Source organism: Bos javanicus, chromosome 1 (assembly GCF_032452875.1).
Source record: "Bos javanicus breed banteng chromosome 1, ARS-OSU_banteng_1.0, whole genome shotgun sequence".
Lineage (NCBI taxonomy): Eukaryota > Metazoa > Chordata > Mammalia > Artiodactyla > Bovidae > Bos > Bos javanicus.
In genome coordinates this window covers 67,244,671-67,264,209 of record NC_083868.1, presented here as the reverse complement: position 1 = coordinate 67,264,209, position 19,539 = coordinate 67,244,671, and the positions used below count along the sequence as shown (strand labels likewise).

The 19,539-nt window shown below is 43.5% G+C and overlaps 1 protein-coding gene across 4 annotated transcripts in view; it reads right to left on the bottom strand.

Annotated features, from left to right (window-relative positions):
* The window catches only part of PARP14 (poly(ADP-ribose) polymerase family member 14), a 58,536-nt gene extending 51,020 nt beyond the window's left edge, over nucleotides 1-7,516 (bottom strand). For 2 of the 4 annotated variants that reach the window (XR_009734558.1, XM_061406380.1), the window contains exons 1-3: nucleotides 7,012-7,506; nucleotides 1,302-1,426; nucleotides 482-515 (exon numbers count right to left, since the gene is read on the bottom strand). Coding sequence is in view for 3 of the 4 variants with exons in the window: in XM_061406380.1 (XP_061262364.1) it covers nucleotides 482-515; nucleotides 1,302-1,426; nucleotides 7,012-7,204 (352 nt within the window). In the remaining variant the exon portion in view is untranslated. Of the gene's footprint in view, nucleotides 1-481; nucleotides 516-1,301; nucleotides 1,427-7,011 lie in introns of all 4 variants that reach the window. The other 2 variants (XM_061406502.1, XM_061406293.1) reach the window with 2 other exon arrangements.
* Nucleotides 7,517-19,539: the final 12,023 nt, after the last annotated feature.

Below are 19,539 nucleotides of genomic sequence, written 5' to 3'. Positions count from 1 at the left end.
CAAGTCAAGTAGCAGAGTCCACAACAGCTACTGGATTGCTGGCTGTTTCCTACAGCAGATGGGATAAATGCTGATCTGGAGGGCTGCATTCATATCCTGCACCCAGCGCTCAGAGAGCAGTGTCAACTGACTTAGCTGCACACAGCTCCCACTGTCACGTCATGTCCCTGCTTCTCAACAGGTGATTGGGCACAGGTAGAGTCTAAAGGTCACTTCATCCACCTACAGGTACCTCTTTATCCTCCCATCAATTGCAAGGTACTCTCAGTCCCCACAGAGAGAGTTGTTCCCATCCTTCTGATCTGAACCCTTAGAACTCAAGAGGCAGCCGTTGAGCAGATGGCTGAAAGGATGGAGATGATGCAGCCCAAAGCATCTCTCAACTGAGCAAACCCTGCCTTATGAGGTCAGGAAGAAAAGGGTGACCTCTGCAATGCAAAGTGTTTAGTAAAAGCAAAACTGCCTGATAAATGGAAGTTACCTGATTCTTCAACCTGTTCTTTGGTCTTGGATTCCTGAAATCAAACAATAAAGTCGCATTAATAAATTACTAATAATTTATTTACATTAAGAAAGTGTCCCTAGGGCCAGCCTAAAGATGTAGGGTCTACAGAAATGATAACTAAAAACTCAGGCAATAATGCTATTGAATATACCTCACATTTCATAGCATATCCACTTAGCACACAATCACTGGTAAAAACAAGTCACAAAACTCCAAAGGAACACCAAATGTTCGTGGTAAGACCTAAATCAGAGAAATAATGCAGCTCATGTTCTTTTCCCCATTTAACAATGAATGTTTTTTAATTCAATACTAAATATTGAATGTTTAGTATTAACAAGCACTAGGCCAAGTGCTTTCTTTACTAAGACTGTATCATTTAATCCTCACAACAATCCAATAAACCAAAGAGGTCAACACTATTACTATCCCATTTTACAACTGAGGAAATACTTAACATATGGAGTATAGATCACTCGCCCCTCTAAACCATGTGAACATAAAACAAATACGGCAAGTTCCAGGTTATTAAGTACCTACGATGAACAGACCCAAGATTTTACATCTCAAACCATCATTATGGTAGCCCCTCAATCTTGAATTTTCATAACAACAAAAAGTGCTTCCTCTCCCATTACCCCATCACCACTCTCACTCCCTCCACATCTATAAATTGCTTTTCTCACCCCAGTGAGAGTTATACTTCTCATTCCACTATGTTTTCTTTGTCGTGGTTCCCATCCCCACATACCTTGGGAGAACACCCGACTTCCCTTGTAATCACCGTTATAATTACCTTTGTGGGGATTTTCCGCTCCTGGACTTCATCTGGGACTGTGGGAATCTGGACAGTTAACTTGAATGTTCCTTTTCCCGGCCATTCTAACTCATGGCTCTCTCTCTCCAGAACTTGCTGCCGAACTGAAATTTTTAAGAAAAGCTGTTAAGCAATCTTTATTAACAAAATTATTCTATGATTTCCATAAATTTCATCATCATCTGTCAGTGGCTTGGTCAACTTCTCAAGAGAGGCTGTGTATGATGAAAAGAGGAAAAATTTAGCAAGCACACAGATATGAATTCTATCTTTAAATTTCCTTTTTTTTTTTAACCCTAAGCATGTTCCTGAATAAGCTTTACTGACAAAATCTCAGTCTTCTTGTCTGCTAATTAATGAAGACTGTCTTATGTGTTACATGGATTAGACTGAAGAAATATTATAAGGAACTTAGTACAGTACCCTTTGCTCAGTGGGCACTCAGAAAGGTAGAAATATTTATTCTACAATGAAAGGAAAGAATTAAAGCATCTTTCACTGTAAACTACTGATACTAAGATATGACATTATGAAAGCCATGTTTTAGGAAACTGGCTCAGCTGACAATGAGCAGAATGGAGAGCAGCCCTCTTAAAAAGGTATTTCAATCAATTATTTAACCTGTGAAAAGAGCCTTACATAGGATAGTAAAAGGAATAGCAAAGGAGGGATGGGAAAGATTCTTACAAAATACAAAAAAGAATTAGCACATTTGGTAGCTGAGCTGTAGTGCAAAAAAAAAAAATGAACAGTGGACATAAGTTTAAAGACCTTGATTCAAATTCCAACTCTGCCATGAAGTAGCTGAGTCACTGAGAAAATATTTTAGCTTCTTGAGTCTCAGTTTCCTCAAGTGAAGCAGTGTCTGTGAATGAATTTTGTGACACTCATAAGGGCTATGTAAATGTAAGTTACAATAATAAGAAGGAGCAGCTAGAGAGAGAAAAAGAAAATCAGAGACCATGGTATCTGACGATGGAGAACAGGGAGTGGGTGAGTGTAGAGGGGAAGGCATGGCTGACACAGTCAGGTGGCGCAAAGAGGTCAGGGTGAAGGAGAACCTTTGGGAGTGCCTTGCAGGCACAGTTGTGGCTCTGTCGTGGGTGCTGGGCTGCCGTGTTGTGTTTTGATGTGGTTGCCTGCCGAGGCCAAAATATAAGCAGAATCTTTCATCAAGAAGGGTTTGAGGGACGTCCCTGCTGGTCCAGTGGTCAAGAATCTGGCTGCCAATGCAGGGAACACAGGTTTGATCCCTGGTTTGGGAAGATTCCGCATGCCTTGGGGCAACTAAGCCCATGTACCACAGCTATTGAGCCTGAGCTCCAGAGCCCTGGAGCCACAACTGCTGAGCCCACATGCTTCAATCACTAAAACTGGAGCACCTAGAGCCTGTGTTTCACAGTAAGAGAAGCCACCGCAGCTAGGGAAAGCCTATGTACAGCAATGAAGACCCAGTGCAGCCAAGAAAATATATATATATTTTTTAAAAGAAGGTCTTGAGTAGCTTTCCCACTCCAACCATCCATGGAGAAGATGAGGGAGGTGATGCCTTCACTGGATGCCACTTCAGAAACAGGCCCAAAAACAATATGAGATGGAATGCCAGACTCTAATTTCACTCTTTATGAGATGGAATGCCAGACTCTAGTTTCACTCTTTATGAGCAGGGTGAGTGTTTTTGCATGGACTCATAATGGGCTGTCCTAAGCTGAGGTGAGGACTAAGGACTGGATAAGACCCCTGAGCTCAGACAGCAGGCTATTTTGTAAGCCAAACTATCTAGAGCCATGGACCTCTGTGTTGCATTCTGTATATTTTGGAAGAGTCCTGTCCAGGCACCTACATGTGTCAGCCTATTCTGAGATTGTGTGTAATATGTATAGGTACGACTATTTCAAGAGAACAGATGGCAGCAGTATCAGTAAGTGATCCAAAACAAGAAGGTGAATCTGGGAGGAAAAGAGATGAAATGGTGACGTCTAACCACTCTTGGACTTCCTGGTAGCTCAGTGATAAAGAATCCACCTGCCAATGCAGGAGACATGGGTTCGATCCCTGGGTTGGGAAGATCCCTTGGTGAAGGAAATGGCAACCCATTCCAGTATTCTTGCCTGGAGAATCCCATGGACAGAGGAACCTAGAAGGCTACAGTCCATGGGGTCACAAAGAGTCAGTCACAACTTAGCAACTAAACAACCACCACCACTACCTTTACCCATGTGGACAGGCTCTCTTGTGCATCAATCTCAGACCATCCATATGTAATTATATTTAAGAAGTTGGGTTCCCTTACCTCAAAGAAGCTGACAATAATAAGGAGCCAAATAATGACCAAAAAAAGATGACAAATATGCATATCTGAAACAGAATTTTAAATCTCACAAGTTAATTTACACTTGACTTTCCAGAAATTCAGCCAATTATATAAAACAATAGAGCTTCCAGATAGTTTGTTTCCTATCCATTCATTTCTACAGAGAAGTGCTTTGGGGCTCATGCTTATGTAAATGATAAGGCCCAAGTTGTGTTACACTATGGGCCTGCATCTGTTGGGGCCACTTCCTGTTGTGGAGGGCAGAGGGCATTCCCGAGAGAGAACTCTACCCTTGGGGCAATGATGGGGTAAGTCATTCGATGTTATCAAACTCCTGACTGCTGAGAAAGCCATTCCTCTGGTAGGAAATCAAAACTAAAAGGGATTTTCCACTCCCAAGAACTTTGACCATACAAGGATTTGAGTTGAACTCAGTTTGAGTGTCTGTGCAAGGGGTACTGCAAGAGGGACATTCAAGAAGTCTAGGGGTGGAGGAAGGGAGGAAGTGGGCTGGGAGGAAGGAAGGAAGAAACCCGGCAGGGAGACTGAAATCATTTCTGCTTTGAGGACTAGAACAGAATGATATTATCTTCACACAATTATATTTTTGCTGTTTGTATTTTTATGATGTTTGTATTTCCTACAATCATTTCTTTTTGTTCCAGGTCATCAACAAACAACAGGGATTCTCAAATTTTAATGCTGTGCTAAGTTATTTCAGTCACGTTCGACTCTTTGCGACCCATGGACCGTAGCCCACCAGGCTCCTCTGTCCATGGGATTCTCCAGGCAAGAACACTGGACTGGGCAGCCATTTCCTCCTCCAGGGGATCTTCCTGACCCAGGGATTGAACCCATGTCTCTTACGTCTCCTGCATTGGCAGGTGGGTTCTTTACCACTTGCACCACCTGGAAAGTCCCAAACTTCAGTGAATTGGGGTTAAACATGCAGATTCTCACCCACTCCACCTTCAGGGTACCTGAGTCTCTAGGACAAAGTTGGAAATGTGCCTTTTAACCTGTTGCGATTTGGATGCAGGGAGTCTGTGGCCCCAGTTTGAGGACAACTCTTGAGGATAATGGGATTCTAAAGAAGAAAGAAGTGTCCCTAAGGGCCAGGCCGGTGGTGATGTTGACAACTGGAATCAAAATGGTAAAACCCTGTGAGGAAAAGTGAAGCCCGAGGGGGAAATGACTTACATTGCACAGATACCCTTTAGAGCATTTCTTGGTGAAATTAATCCTTGGAAAACTTTATGACATTGTTTTAAGGGCTCTGAGTCAAGCTCATCTCCTGATCCGTGCCTACATCTCCTCTGTCATACTTCACAGGGATTCACCTGTGAATCCCTTTCTATTTTGGGGTTTTATTCTTTCCTTTTTACATCCCTGCCCTAGAGCATTCCAATTGTTCTCAGGGCTTCCTAAGCCTCTAAGCTTGAAAGTGAAAGTCAGTCGTGTTCGACCCTTTGCGACCCCATGGACTATATAGTCCATGGAATTCTCCAGGCCAGAATACTGGAGTGGGTAGCCTTTCCCTTCTCCAACAGATCTTCCCAACCCAGGAAGCAAACCAGAGTCTCCTGCATTGCAGGCAGATTCTTTACCAACTGAGCTATTAGGGAAGCCCCGCTCAATTGGCTATGGGGAGGGAATTTCCCTCTGAAAACTCAATCAGCTTAGAATATCACCCCTTCCTTCCCCATCTAAAAAGTAAGAGATACAGAAAATGTCTGTATAAATTTTTATTTAAGTTGGATGATTTTGAGATCTCCTCTGTAAAGAGGAGAGAAAAACAAAAACTGCAGTTCCCCATAAGTTTTTAAAAACTGTATACTATATTTGCAGTAATACTCTGAATGAACTGTAAATAGGAGGTAGAAGAATAATGCTTATGTCAAGTCCTAATACTACAGTAGAAAAATGGAAGCAATGCAAATAAATTTTTTTCCAAAAAATAAATAAGTAACAGAAAGCACAGGGGCTCTGTCTCTACATCAAGTGAACACCTATTATTCCTGTAGAATCAGCTACAAAACCCAGAACAGTAGAAAACACGCATCTTTCATTCACACGCTGAGTCTCCTTATTCAAGGCCTCACTGGTCCTCACTTGGACATGGCATGATCTTCTTCAGATCTAATGTCCAAGGTCTCTCCCAACAGAAATCATTGTATTATTTGCATCCAAATTTATCTCCTGAAAAATGTATATGGACATGGCCCTTCACTGCCTACCTGTGGGGGAAAGTTCATACTCCTTAGCATATCATGCAAGGCCCTTTCTCATCTCAACCCAACTTTCTAATAGCCTTAATTTGCACTCCACTTCTTTTTTAAAAGGTTTAATAAGAGAAGGCCTAAGATTTTTTAAAATTACAAGCATCCTCTTTGTAATCTTATAAAATTGCCCAAACCTCACATGTTCATTTCATGCAGGTCTCCAGACCTCGCTCGCATGTGCATATGGAGAAGGCTCACTCCTCAAACCAAAGCTACCCCCAGGGAGCCCGGCACTTCCCTGGGCACTTCCCTGGAGAGCCTTTGCTGTCCTGCCCCCAGCACTGCCACCAGCTCCCATCTGAACAGCCCTCCCCAACATCTCACCTATCAAGAACTGAATTCACTTTCAGGAGTCAGTTTAGACGCGACTCTCCCAGGAGACTCTCTTTCCTTCAAACTGTGTTCAGTTGCTCAGTCGTGTCCGACTCTTTGCGACCCCACGCACTATTGGGGCCCTCCAGGCTCCTCTGTCCATGGGATTTCCTAGGCAAAAATACTGGAGTGGGTTGCCATTTCCTTCTCCAGGGGATCTTTCCGACCCAGGGATCAAACCACATCTCCTGCACTGGCAGGTGGATTCTTTAATACTTGGACCAGGGAAGTCCAAGGGTGGTTAGACATCGGCATTTCAGCTCTTTTTCCTTCTCCTTGTTTCGGATCACTTACTTCAAATTGTGTTCCCATAAAGCTCTGGAGTTTCAGAACTGCTGCTTTCATAGGAAGAAGACAATTGCAATGGCACTGCAACTCTGCCACTAACACAGGATGCCACTGCACGATGTAGCCCTGTAAAATGTCCACCAGCTCTCCGGCAGCCCCCTTCAGTCATACCGTGCCAAATGTTTGTTTAACTCACCTGCGCTGGCTGCCGCACCTCCAGCAGCGCCGGAAGCGCAGCGCGGGCGGAACTGCTGCGCCCTAGACCACCTCGTCTATTCCGCGCCTCCCACCCCATGGGCTTCTCTACAGTTGCTGCCGGAGCCGGGCGGATTCTCCCGCCGTGCCCTCGAGCCCCAGGTTTCCCTGGAAGAGCCCCAGGTTTCCCTGGAAGAGCCCAGCTTGCCCTCTCCTCCGCAGCCCTTGCCCCTCTCACCGTCGTCCGGGTAGAAGAGCACTAGGAAGCGGTTCGAGCTCCCCGGCACCGGGCAGACCTCACATTCCCCGCCTCCGGATCTCTTCCGGCTCTGGAAGTACATCTGCAACTTGGTGCTCAAGTTCTTCGGGGGCTGGGAGCCCCAGGACCCTTCGACCAGCAGCGGGAAGGAGCCAGGCGCGGCCATCCTCATCTGCTGGCCCAGCTCCGACTACTGGTTCCTCCCCGACTCCCAGCGGTTAAGCCTCTTTCGCTTTCGTTTCCCAGAACACTCCTCCTGCCTTTGGTTTCTGCCTTTGGCTTCTGCCTTTGGCTGTAAACGGTTGGCCCAAGTTAGACTAGAAACCACCCTGCCCCTCCCTCCACCTCCCATTCTTCACTTTCATCCGTGGACCACGGCAGAAGCTGGCATCGCTTTGGGGCTTCCCTCCATCTTTATGCTCGTGACCTTAACCTCAGGCACCATTTGCTACTCACCCAAGCCACAGATGAAGTCAGCCGTGCTGGGTCACTAGACCTTGTACCAGGAAAAAAAAAAAAAAAAAAAGCTTCATTTTTGCCCTAGGCCGCCATTTTACAAACTGTGATTCTTTAGAATTGTTTGGGGCCCATTTTCAGCCTTCTTTCAACAATTAATTAATTGTCAGAATTTTACCTTGCTTCCCTACTTTTGCATTTTGTTCCTTGACCTGTTAATATTCTACATCTAGAAATGGGGGGAACAGTACATTCACAGCTGTTTTTTAATAGAATATTTTCTAGGTGCCATGCACTCTGAATGGATTTGACAGGCAGACACAACCTGTGCCCTCACTGAGGTCATGAAACCGTGGGTATACAAGGACTTAGGACGCAGTGGAGTAAGTGTTATGGGAAGGAATATACAGGTGTTGCCAGAACAAATCAGGGGAGGCTCCTAGCCTAGGTATGGGGGCTCAGGCAGGGTTTCTGGGGAGGAAACATGTAATCTGAAGCCTAAGAATGATTACAGATAGCCTTGGGCATTGGGCAAGAGGGGAGTTCCACATGATGTGCTTGTATGGGATCCCTTGAGCTGCTCTGTGGTAACCAGGGTAGAGGCAGGAGGCCAGCCAGGTGGCTGCTGTAGTGTCAGGTGGGAGATGAGGGTGGCTGAGACCAGGGTGCTGGCCGAAGAGGACTGAGAAGGGCTGGGGTTCCAAACTGATACTGTAGGATATGGGCAACAAGAGAAGACACTCAGGCATGACTCCATGTTCCTCCATGCATGGCCTGAGCAACTGACTAGATAAAAGTGGCATCTATCTGATGGGAGCATTAAGGTGAGAGAGAGGCTAGGATTGTGTGTATCCTTGACCCGTAATGAAGGAGTGTTTCAAATACAAAGAAGGGATCATCATTCAAATACAACTAGTACATCAGGTGAAAGAAATGTCTATTGGACCCTGAGGACCTGGTAAGCACTGTCTTCTGGTGGGGAGGGAACACAGGGCGGTGGACAGAGGACCGAAAGGAAGGGAAGAGATTGGAGACAGTAAATGTGGTCAGCTTTCTCCGGATGTGTGACTATGAAAGGGAAGAAGTTAGACAGCAGCTTATGGGTTTATAGGATCAGGGAGTTGTTATTTTTGTTTTTTGGCTTTTTAAATATATTTAAGATGGAATTTAAGAATCTTAGAAATGTTTAAATATAGTTAGAAAAGTAAAAGGAAGATCGAGAACACAGGTTGTGGGAGAAGGCGGGAGGGGATCCTAGAGCCACTAGCCCAAAGAGGGGACCCTTTTACTACTGCACCGGGAAGGAGGAGCTAGAGTACAGAAGTTATATTGTTGTTAGTGGCTAAGTCGTTTGATTCTTTGTGACCCCGTGGACTGTAGCCCACCAGACTCCTCTATCCATGGGATTTTCTAGGCAAAAATACTGGAGTTGGTTGCCATTTCCTTCTCCAGGGGATCTTCTTGACCCAGGGATCGAACCTGCATCTCCTGTGTTGGCAACTGGATTCTTTACCACTGACCCACTAGAGAAACACGGAGTACAGAAGTAGGTGATTCTGAATGACTCCTGATAGGAAGGTCTGGAAATTCTCTCCTGATGGATTTTGTTTTATCTGTGAAGAAGGTGATGAGGCCTCTTAGAATCTGCCAAAAGTAGAGCTTCTATTCCCTGCAGGGCTGGACCTTATATATTGTCTCTTATCATAGTGAAACTAAATTTCAGGAAGAAGAGAACCAGAGATGGGCCAAAGAGCGTTTGTGTTAGTCGCTCAGTCGTGTCAACTCTTTTCAGTCCCACGGACTGCAACCTGCCAGGCTCCTTTCTCCATGGAATTCTCCAGGCAAGAGTACTGAAGTGGGTTTCCATTTCCTTGTCCAGGGGATCTTCCCGACCCAAGGATCAAACTCAGGTCTCCTGAGTTGCAGGCTGATGCTTTACCGTTCAGTTCAGTACCATTACAGGGCTTTTATTTCTGATCCGTAGTAATGCTAAACAGTATTCATGTATTTTCTCCTACTTCCAGCTTTCCTCCTGCAGGTGGCGCTCGTCATCCAGCCCAAACCACCCTGGACCCCAGTAGGAGGAAGTGGAGAGTATGCAGAAGGGTCTGTCAGGGTTCAGACACACAGTCGTTAGAGGAAGCACACTGAGTGAAACCACCCACCCTGGCCAGGCACCATAGTAATCATCTGCATGAGTTGTTTTACCATGGGAGGTTCTGGTAAGGAACACGGAACTAGTAAACCACCAGCAACCAGAAGAGTTCAGGAAAGGGCAAAAGGAGACACCACATGTCCAACCACCTCCCAGAATCCTCCTCTCTGCCATCCATCTTGGCTGAACAAGGTGTGCACCACCAGGAAGGACTCTGAGTCAGAATGATTGGCTAAAGACAACCAGGAAACTAATCCCATCACCATGAAACCGGAGACTTTGAGCCACGTGGCAGAGCAGTTCTCTTAGGTTCCCTTACCCTACTGCGCTCTGCCCAGGCACCCTTTCCCAATAAAATCTCTTGCTTTGCCAGCACATGTGTTTCCTCAGACAATTCATTTCCAAGGGTTAGACAAGAGCCCAGTTTCAGGTCCTGGAAGGGGCCCCTCTTCCTGCAACACAGTGGTGACTTTTCCTTTCAGGGCATTGGCAGCTTTCACTCCAAACCACAGCTCAAATTAGCACCCTCCTCTAACCAGTTTGGGAATCCAGAACTGGGCAAACAGTTTTATCTTTTTCCTTACACAATCTTTTTACAAAAAATAAAATCAGAGTGAAACTGAAACTGTAGTAGAAGTTGTGGTAAGCCATTTCTGGATTTTTTTCAAGAATTGTTTTAATTATCAGCAGTATATTTTGTCACACAAGGTCTGCTCAGAGTTCCTTCTCTATCATCACTGGAAAGAATCTATCAGAGGGATTAGGATGTCAGATCTTAAAAGACAAGGAAAAACGTAATTCTAAGAGTAACAACTTGCAAACATCATTAGCCCCTGAAGTACTTTGTCTTTTCTCCTCAGTTGTTTTGCCCACTTCCACTTGTTGAACCCACAGCCTCCCTCCTCCAGCAGTGTGCTTGCTGCTGCTAAGTCGCTCTTACTCTCTCTCAATTCTTTGTCCCCATGGGGTGTTTGCTTCCTGAAACTCACTTCCTTCCGAGAAAGCAAGCATCCTGTCAGGGCTGCAGACTCCAGCAGAGATGTGGCCACATTTACATGGCTGTTCTTTGTTTCTCTTGCCAACCAAGAGTCACAGATGATCTTAATAGAACAACCCATATCTGCATTTTGGGCTGAACTTCCCTTTCTCTGCTTCATCTAAGGTCCCACTTTCAACTTCTCTACAAACTTATATAATCTAGCGTCAGCCTCCCCTTTCAAGTTCTCTACAAGCCCGCAGCAGTTCCCCCCGCCGCCCTGCCACCCATTTCTCCCACTGAAGTATATACTGGAAAATGGGTGGCATTCCCATCTGTCCTGAATCAGAGTTGTGAGCACCTCATACCCAACTCTTTGCCTCACTTTTGCTCCCAAAAATGCTTCTCTAAAAAGGATGTGACCTGAGAAGTGAGGTAAGCTACCCTGCCTTTTACCTCTTCAATTTCAGTCCTCAGAGCGTCACCTGATGGACACACACCAGGTGGTGGACTTACTCCCTGTGCTCTGGTCCCTTGTAGAAGTTTCATCTTCAAACTTACACGGGGATGTCTCCAATGCCCCCCCTCTCTCAGTATAGTAATTCCTAATGTATATTTTCCCCAAATAAAGTCATTTAAGGAGATCAAGGGCTTCCCTTGTGGCTCAGCTGGTAAAGAATCTGCTTGCAATGTGGGAGACCTGGTTTCGATTCCTGGGTTGGGAGCATCCCCTGGAGAAGGGAAAGGCTACCCACTCCAATATTCTGGAGAATTGGACCGTATAGTCCAATTGGAGACCAATTTGAGACCCCAATGGGGTCTCAAAGAGTTGGACCCTGCTGAACGACTTTCACTTGACTTGAATGGCTAGACCAGTGAAGCTAAGCTCTGCATGCCAGATTGGTGAGGGATACACTGAGGATACACTTCAGTTCAGTTCAGTTCAGTGGCTCAATCATGTCTGACTCTTTGTGACCCCATGGTCTGCAGCACGCCAGGCTTCCCTGTCCATCACCAACTCCCAGAGCCTACTCAAACTCATGTCCATTGAGTCAGTGATACCATCCACCCATCTCATCCTCTGTCATCCCCTTCTCTTCCTGCCTTCAATCTTGCCCAGCATCAGAGTCTTTTCCGGTGAGTGAGTTCTTCGCATCATGTGGCCAAAGTATTGGAGCTTCAGCTTCAGCATCAGTCCTTCTGTCAGGTGAGTGTATGCTCCTCAGTTTTTGTCTTGTCACAACAAAGATTTGGAGTGATGGACATTAAAGCCCCCTCGGCATGTCATAGCTCTCGGGGCTTGGACAGACTGTGTTATAGCTCTCAGGTCTCAAACAGACCATGTTATAGCTCTTAGACAATCAGTGTTACAGCTCAATTTTATTTAGAAGATAGCAGGAGAATCCATCCTATAAGCGTGAAGTCATGCCAACCCAAAGACACGAAGAGAAGAGAGTTGAGGAGTGTGCCAGTGTGCGTGGGTGGGGGTTGGGGGGGGGAGAGAGAGAGAGGGAGGGGGGGAGAGAGGGAGAGGGAGAGAAAGAAAAAGAGCGCATGCACACAGTTGGGGGGTAGGGGGGGAGCCCTTTGGCTCCTCTTTTTATATATGTTTTTCTTCCCCCTGGGCCTGCCCTATGCAAATTGGGCTTAGTCAGGAGTACTGTTCTACCTGAAGTCCTCACTCCAGTCCTCGGACCTTTCTTTGACCTTCCTCTGTTCTATTTTTGTGGGCTTTTCCCTTCTTTGTCTTTAGCCACCACCATTTTGGACTCCTTTTCCCTATTCTAACTACCTAACACTTCCAATGAATATCCAGGACTGAGTTCCTTTAAGATTGACTGGTTTGATCTCCTTGCAGTCCAAGGGACTCTCAAGAGTCTTCTCCAACACCACAGTTCAAACTTATGTGGTCCAAATAGCAAAGTGTGATAGTGAGGGTGTGAGGGGGAAATGGGATCTCTCATGTGGTGGGTGATATGTTAACTTCCCCTTGTAATTTTGCCACTTTTCCCTTATCTTCTTTTGCTTTTGCTTAATTTAAGGGTATATCAATTCAAGACTTCATATCATCCAAGTAAAGTGTTTCTTTTTGTCATTAATGTGTGCTGTTCTTTCTCCTTTATTAATTCTCATTGCCTTGAAGTCCATTTTGTCTTATACTATAACCACTTTAATTTAGTTAGTCCTTGCTAAGCGTTACAGACATTTTGAGTAGGTTGGCTGCTTTCTCAGAGGCAGTCTCCCCTTCCTTGTTAGGAGCAAAGTGCTTAGGTAAAGCAAATGCCCTTTCAGACACACACTTGACTCATGGTTGGGCTAAGTCAATTTTACTTATCTTATTCCCTTCTTATAGAATTGGTTTAGGCATGACCATTTTATCCAGTTCTAGGCAAAGAGATAGAAAGGGAATTCTGCTTCTAGAAAATACTTTTTTCCCCCCTCCTTATATAGAGACACAATGGGAAATCCCTTGTAAGGGAATCCCTTACATTTTGGGGGATGTAATCAGTTGGGATATGTTGATGGGAGATACTGCAGCCATTTTGTAACCATGAAGGCCAATGCCTCAGAAACACTGAGAATGGCAAATTGGAGAGAGAGAAAGAGTCCAAATCCTTGACGGTGTAATTGAGGTACAGAATCAGCCCTAGAACCACCTACCTCCAGATTTCTTACTGAGTCAGTAAATGTCCTTGTTGTTAAAACTTCTTTTAGTTTTATATTCAGTTGCCTACACCTGAAAACATCACCTAGTCTTGGCAGAGGCAGTTCTCTGCAGGCTCAGATGAACTTCCAGTGAGGGATGCAGCTGTGACCTGTCAGCAGCAGATGTTTCTAGCAACTGAGAGAAAGGTTAGTCATTCCTAAAATGGTGTCTGGATAGACACTCTTGTATCCTCTTCAAGATATTGATAGTTAGGGCAATATGATAATTGAGACCTGGGTCAGACAGACTTGGGTTAAAGACTTATTCTGTATTTTACCAGCTATGTGACCTTGGACAAATTAATAAAAATCTACAAATCTTGGTTTTTTCATCTTTAAAAATAAATTTAATAGTACTTGCCAGTAAAATTTATTTTCAGGGTTATATAGGATAAAAAGATGAATATATAACCAGTATCACATACTGTCTGACTTCATATGTTTAAATTATGCTGTTATATAGTAAAAAGAAAGGCCTATTAATTTATTGATATTTTCAAAGAACTGGCTTACAGATTTATTGATTTTTTCCTTCTACTCTTTCTATATTTTTTATTGCATTGATTTCTTCTTTTATCTCTATTATTGTCTTTCTTTGGTTTGTTTAAAGAGCAAGGTTTAACTTGCTCTTTTTCTAGTTTCTTAAGACAGAAATTTATACCATTGACTTGAGACCCTTCTTTTTTTATTATAAGCACTAATGTTATGTTATAATTTTCCCGCTAAGCACTGCTTGAGCTGCATCCCATCCTTTGTTTGATGGAGAAGGTAGGGAGAGGGTGATGAGGAGAGGTGAGGTGAAGGCTTCCTTCTGGGGTTCCCTAGAAAATACACTGGCTGGTCCAGTGGTTGACACTTGTTGCTTTCACCACTGGACCTGGGTTCAATCCATGGTTAGGGAACTAAGATCCCACAAGCCACAAAGTGTGGCTGAAAAAAAAAAGAAGAAGAAGAAAGAAAGAAGAAAATGCACTAGAAATAATGGTTACCAACTCTTGCTCCAAGATTGTATCAGTTATATGCAAATGGTTAATAGTGGATTTTAGCCCTTAAAAGTCTATCCTTTGTCTTCTTGATAAATCACAAAGTTTTCATTCACTTAACTTAATGAGTAAATATGGCTACTTCTGGCTTTAAATAAGGAAAGCATGTAATTGAGAACTGCAGTTTACAGGTGTAGACCATCAGACAGAAGTAAGCACTAGTAGTGTCAGTCATGTCTGACTCTTTGCGACCCCATGGACTGTAGCCTGCCAGGCTCAGCTGTCCATGGAATTCACCAGACAAGAGTACTGGACTGGGTTGCCATTTCCTTCCCTGGTGGCTCGGTAAAGAATCTGCCTTCAGCACAGGAGACTGGGATTCCTCTGGCAAAGGGGATGGCAACCCACTCCAGTATTCTTGTCTGGAGAATTACATGGACAGAGGAGCCTGACCAGTCTATGGGGTCACAAAGAGTCAGACAAAACTGAGCGACTAACACACACACACACACACACATAATTGGGTATGACATTTTGAAGCATCTTGTCATTCCATTGAATGAAGGCAGATCAGCAACTGGGAACAAGAGCCGTCTGCTCAATCAATCCATTGTCTTTCATAGCCCAACTAGAGAGCCTTCTGAAGAAATCTGTGGTGTCCTTCCTCCTTGCAGTATCAAATTCAAGGTATTTGGGTATTACATTTTCATTGGTCTGAAAGTACAGTCTTGTGAATTAGTCAACATACAAGAAGGTGTGTATGTTAAAACCCTTACATTCTAGAAGTCTTTGTTCCATCGAACAGGTTTGGTACATTTTTTATTTCTGTTAGTCAGTCATACACCTGAATTAAAATAAATAAAAAATCTCTATCTTCCATATCCATATTCCCTAATTGACATAACCAGTGAAATCAAGGCACGAATGTAAAAAAATTTCAGTCTGTATTACTCTCTTGGGAATTACCTGGTGGTCCAGAAGTTAGGACTCAGCACTTTCACTTCTGAGTGCCCAGGTTCAACCCCTGGTCAGGGAACTAAGATCCCACAAGCTGTGCAGTGTAGCTACAAAATTATTCTATTTTTATATTCAGCAATGAACCTAACTTTTAAAAATTCTTGGCACAGTGAGTGCTGAGTACATTATTCTAGTTATCTTTTGCTGTTTGATAACCCTCCCCAAAATATAGTGATATAAAACAATGATGATCACTTGTTACTATCATCTTGCAAGATTCTGGACTCAGGTAGACAGTCTTCATCAAGGTCTCTCATATGATTGTGGTCAGACTGTGGGTGAGGCTGGAGTCATCTCAAAGGCTGTTTTATTCACACAGGTCTGGTCCCTGCTGCTGCTACTGCTAAGTCGCTTCAGTCGTGTCTGACTCTGCGACCCCATAGATGGCAGCCCACCAGGCTCCCCCGTCCCTGGGATTCTCCAGGCAAGAACACCGGAGTACGTTGCCAGTTCCTTCTCCAATGCATGAAAGTGAAAATTGAAAGTGAAGTCGCTCAGTCGTGTCCAACTCTTAGTGACACCATGGACTGCAGCCAACCAGGCCCCTCCGTCCATGGGATTTTCCAGGCAAGAGTACTGGAGTGGGTTGCCATTGCCTTCTAGGCTGGGATAACTAAAAAACTGAGGCTCCTCTGGCATCACCATGAATACGTGATCTCATTACGTGGTCTCTCCGGCCTGGCAGCTTCAGGATCACTGGACTTCTAACGTGGCAGTTTAGCTCCTAAGGCGTGTGGAGAGGGACAAGGAGGGAAAGAGAAAGAGAGAAGAGAGAGACCAATGTTGTACCAATTTTTATGACTTAGCCCTCAAGTTATGCAGTGTCTGCTATCCAACATTCTATTCATTAGAAACGAGTCAAAGTGAGTCTCTAAAGCCATCTCACATTCAAGGAAGGGAGAAATAGACTCCACCCCCTTATAGGAGGAGTATTTATAAGAACTTGTCAACATATTTTAAAGCCAAACCTTCTTTTGAGCTGAAAAGCAATTGAACTTCCTTTATTTCTTTCTTAGCTGGTGTTGTATCCTGCCCAAGAGATCCTGTTTCCATGCACATTCCAGTAAACTTACAAGGAAAATGACAAGAATCAACATTTAGTTGGGCTTCCCAGGTGGCTCACTGGTAAAGAATCTGTCTGCCAATGAAGGAGATGTGGGTTCAATACTTGGGTGGATAAGATCCCCTGGAGGAGGAGATGGCAACCCACTCCAGTATTTTTGCCTGGAAAATCCCATACAGAGGAGCCTGGCGGGCTACAGTCCATAGGGTTGCCAAGAGTTGGACATGACTGAAGTAACTTAACACACAGCACATATATAATTTGGTATTATTCCTTTAATGTAACATGTGTGTGTGTGTGTGAAGTCACTCAGTCGTGTCTGACTCTTTGCGACCCCATGGACTGTAGCCAGCCAGGCTCCTCTGTCCATGGGATTCTCCAGGCAAGAATACTGGAGTGGATTGCCATTTCCTTCTCCAGGGGATCTACCCAACCCAGGGATCGAACCCGGGTCTCCTGCATTGCAGGCAGACGCTTTATCCTCTGAGCCACCAGGGAAGCTCTAATGTAACATGATTTAACCAAATGTCTTCTATTTCCTGCATCATATTTATATCTTCAGTGTATCACTAGAGTATATATGTTATTTTGATATACCACAGATAGTTTCTATATTTCAGCACTGTTGGGATCTTCACTTCTTTTGGTATTTTAATATCATAAAACAAACATTGTATATGTCTACTTTTGTTTTTTTATTAAACATTATTTCTTCAGGATAAATCTCATTACTTAGTGGGATGGGGTGCTGGAACATACTCATGATTCTTTCAGTAAAGTGCCATTTTACCCTTCAGAAAGACTGGCTTTCTTTACATTGCTGTCATTAACGCATGATATCTGCTTTCCTCAAGCCTTGCAGGCTTTGAGTTTTATCACTTTTCAGAAGTTTTTCTTGTTCTATTTTAGGTACAAAATGAAACTTCACAGTAGGTGTATTTTACAGCTATTTTACCAACAAAGTTGGCTGCGTAGTTTTAAAATCATGATTTAAGATCATGTTTCTTCTTGTATGATTGAATTTTAATCGTTTGTTTGATGGGCAGTTAGTATTTTTGCTTCTTTATATGCGCTCTTTATTCTTCTCAGTTATTGAACTTCTGTGTTTGTGTGCAAACATTTTCTCCATTTCTCTGGATTTTTAAGATCTTAGCTTTATTGATGGATGTTCATTCCATCAAAGCTAAAACTAAGTAATGAACCTGTCCATCTTTTTTTCATTTCTATTCCATCAAAAGTCAAAAAGTGATTTCCCCTAGTGCTAGTCTGTTCACATTCATGAGAGTGTATTTGTTTTGGCTTTTAAGTATTTAACTTTCATTCCACCTGGAATTTTTCGAAGAGTATTGGGGAAAGTGTGAGTCTTTTTAATATTCTCATTATTGATATTTTCTTATACCAGGAGTGTCAAATTGGTTGCTGATAGATTTCAATGTCTGCTAGGACAAATTCTTCTCATAAGTCCTTTTGAATCTAGAATACTTTTTGATATTCTTTTCCATTTATATTTCAACATAAAGCCAAAATCACGTTAATTCTATGAAGCATTTTGTTTCTAATCAGTGGCAGGTCACCTGAATCCAATAATGTCCTAGGCTGAGTTGAGATTGAGTTGCGCCCTGGTAAGGCTCAGTCTACCTCAGTTTTGCTCCTGTCTTTTCAGGATTTTCAGCAGAAATCTCCCTGGTGAGTCCAGAATTCTAATCCTTGTCTCACAAGATTTTGGAAGACTGTTCTGCTTCAGAGGCTTTCTGCTTCTGTTTTAAGAGCTCTTGACTCATGCATCCCCAGAATTTAACAGATGCCCTAACGGAACCTCTCTGGTTAGAGATAGCTCTGCTGGTCTGTTTCCCAGCAGTGGTCTTCCCTGGCTGTGAGACATGGAATTATCAGCCTCGGGCCCATGCCCAGAATCAGCAACTAACACCTGGGTGAAGTGGCTGCAAAATTCAGCCCTCCCTCTTCAAAATTCTCCCTTTCTGGGGTCTCAGCCTCTCCAGTTCTTCTTGACTTAGCAGCTCTTTTTTACCTTAAAACAAACGATTTCTCTATTGTGTTTCAATTTTCTGTTTGTTTTAGGTATGAGTGCTGGCTGTCACTGGCTAATCCATCCCACTTGAAAAAAAGTTCATTTCACCTTAAACGTTTTAATTGTTTTTTCTTATATTTTATTTATTTATTTTTGGCTGTGCCATGCAGCATGTGGGGTCTTAGTTACCCAATCAAACCCATATTGATTACCCAATCAAATTTGCCTTGAAAACACGGATTCTTAACCACTGGATTGCCAGGGAAGTCCACCTTCTTATATTTTAAAAACCAAAAAAAAAAAAAGTTAAATTGAGATATAATCGACCAACAACATTGTATAAGTTTAAGGTATACAGTGTTATATTTGCTTGGCTTGATACATTTATATACCATGTACTTATTGTACACATATACACACACACACTTATATATGTCTATTATATACATTTGTATATAGACTGTAGGAGCTTTGGGCTTCACTAGTGGCTCAGATGGTAAAGAATCTACCTGCAATGCAGGAGACCTGAGTTTGATCCTGAGGTCAGGAAGATCCCCTGGAGAAGGGAATGGCAACCCACTCCAGTATTCTTGCCTGGAGAATCCTATGGACCAAGGAGCCTGGCAGGCTACAGTCCATGGGGTCGCAAAGAGTCAGACGTGACTGAGCAACTAAGCTTACAAGTACACACAGGAGCTTTAGCTAACACCTTTAACATTTACTTATTTGACATACTTCTATTAGGGGAGGAAAAATCTCTTCCTCTACCCATTTGAGGTTCTCTGCCTGGAACCCTGTAAATAGGACTGATGAAATACAGATTAACAAGAGAAAAGCAAACAGAAGTTTATTAACATGTGCATCACACACATAACACATGGGAGTACCCAGAGATGAGAATTTCAAAGATTCGGTTAGAACTTGAGCTTATACAGCATCTTAGCAAAAGAACAATAAATTTTTAGAGGAGTAATAAGTCAAAGGAAAAGGACCTTGAGTCTCTATGGGCAGCAAATCATGGGAGGGTAAATGCATGGGAAAACTAGTGGTAGACAAAGACCAGTTAGTAGAATTTGTTATGAGATTTTTCCAGTGCCATCTCTAGGCTGCTATGGGTCTAAA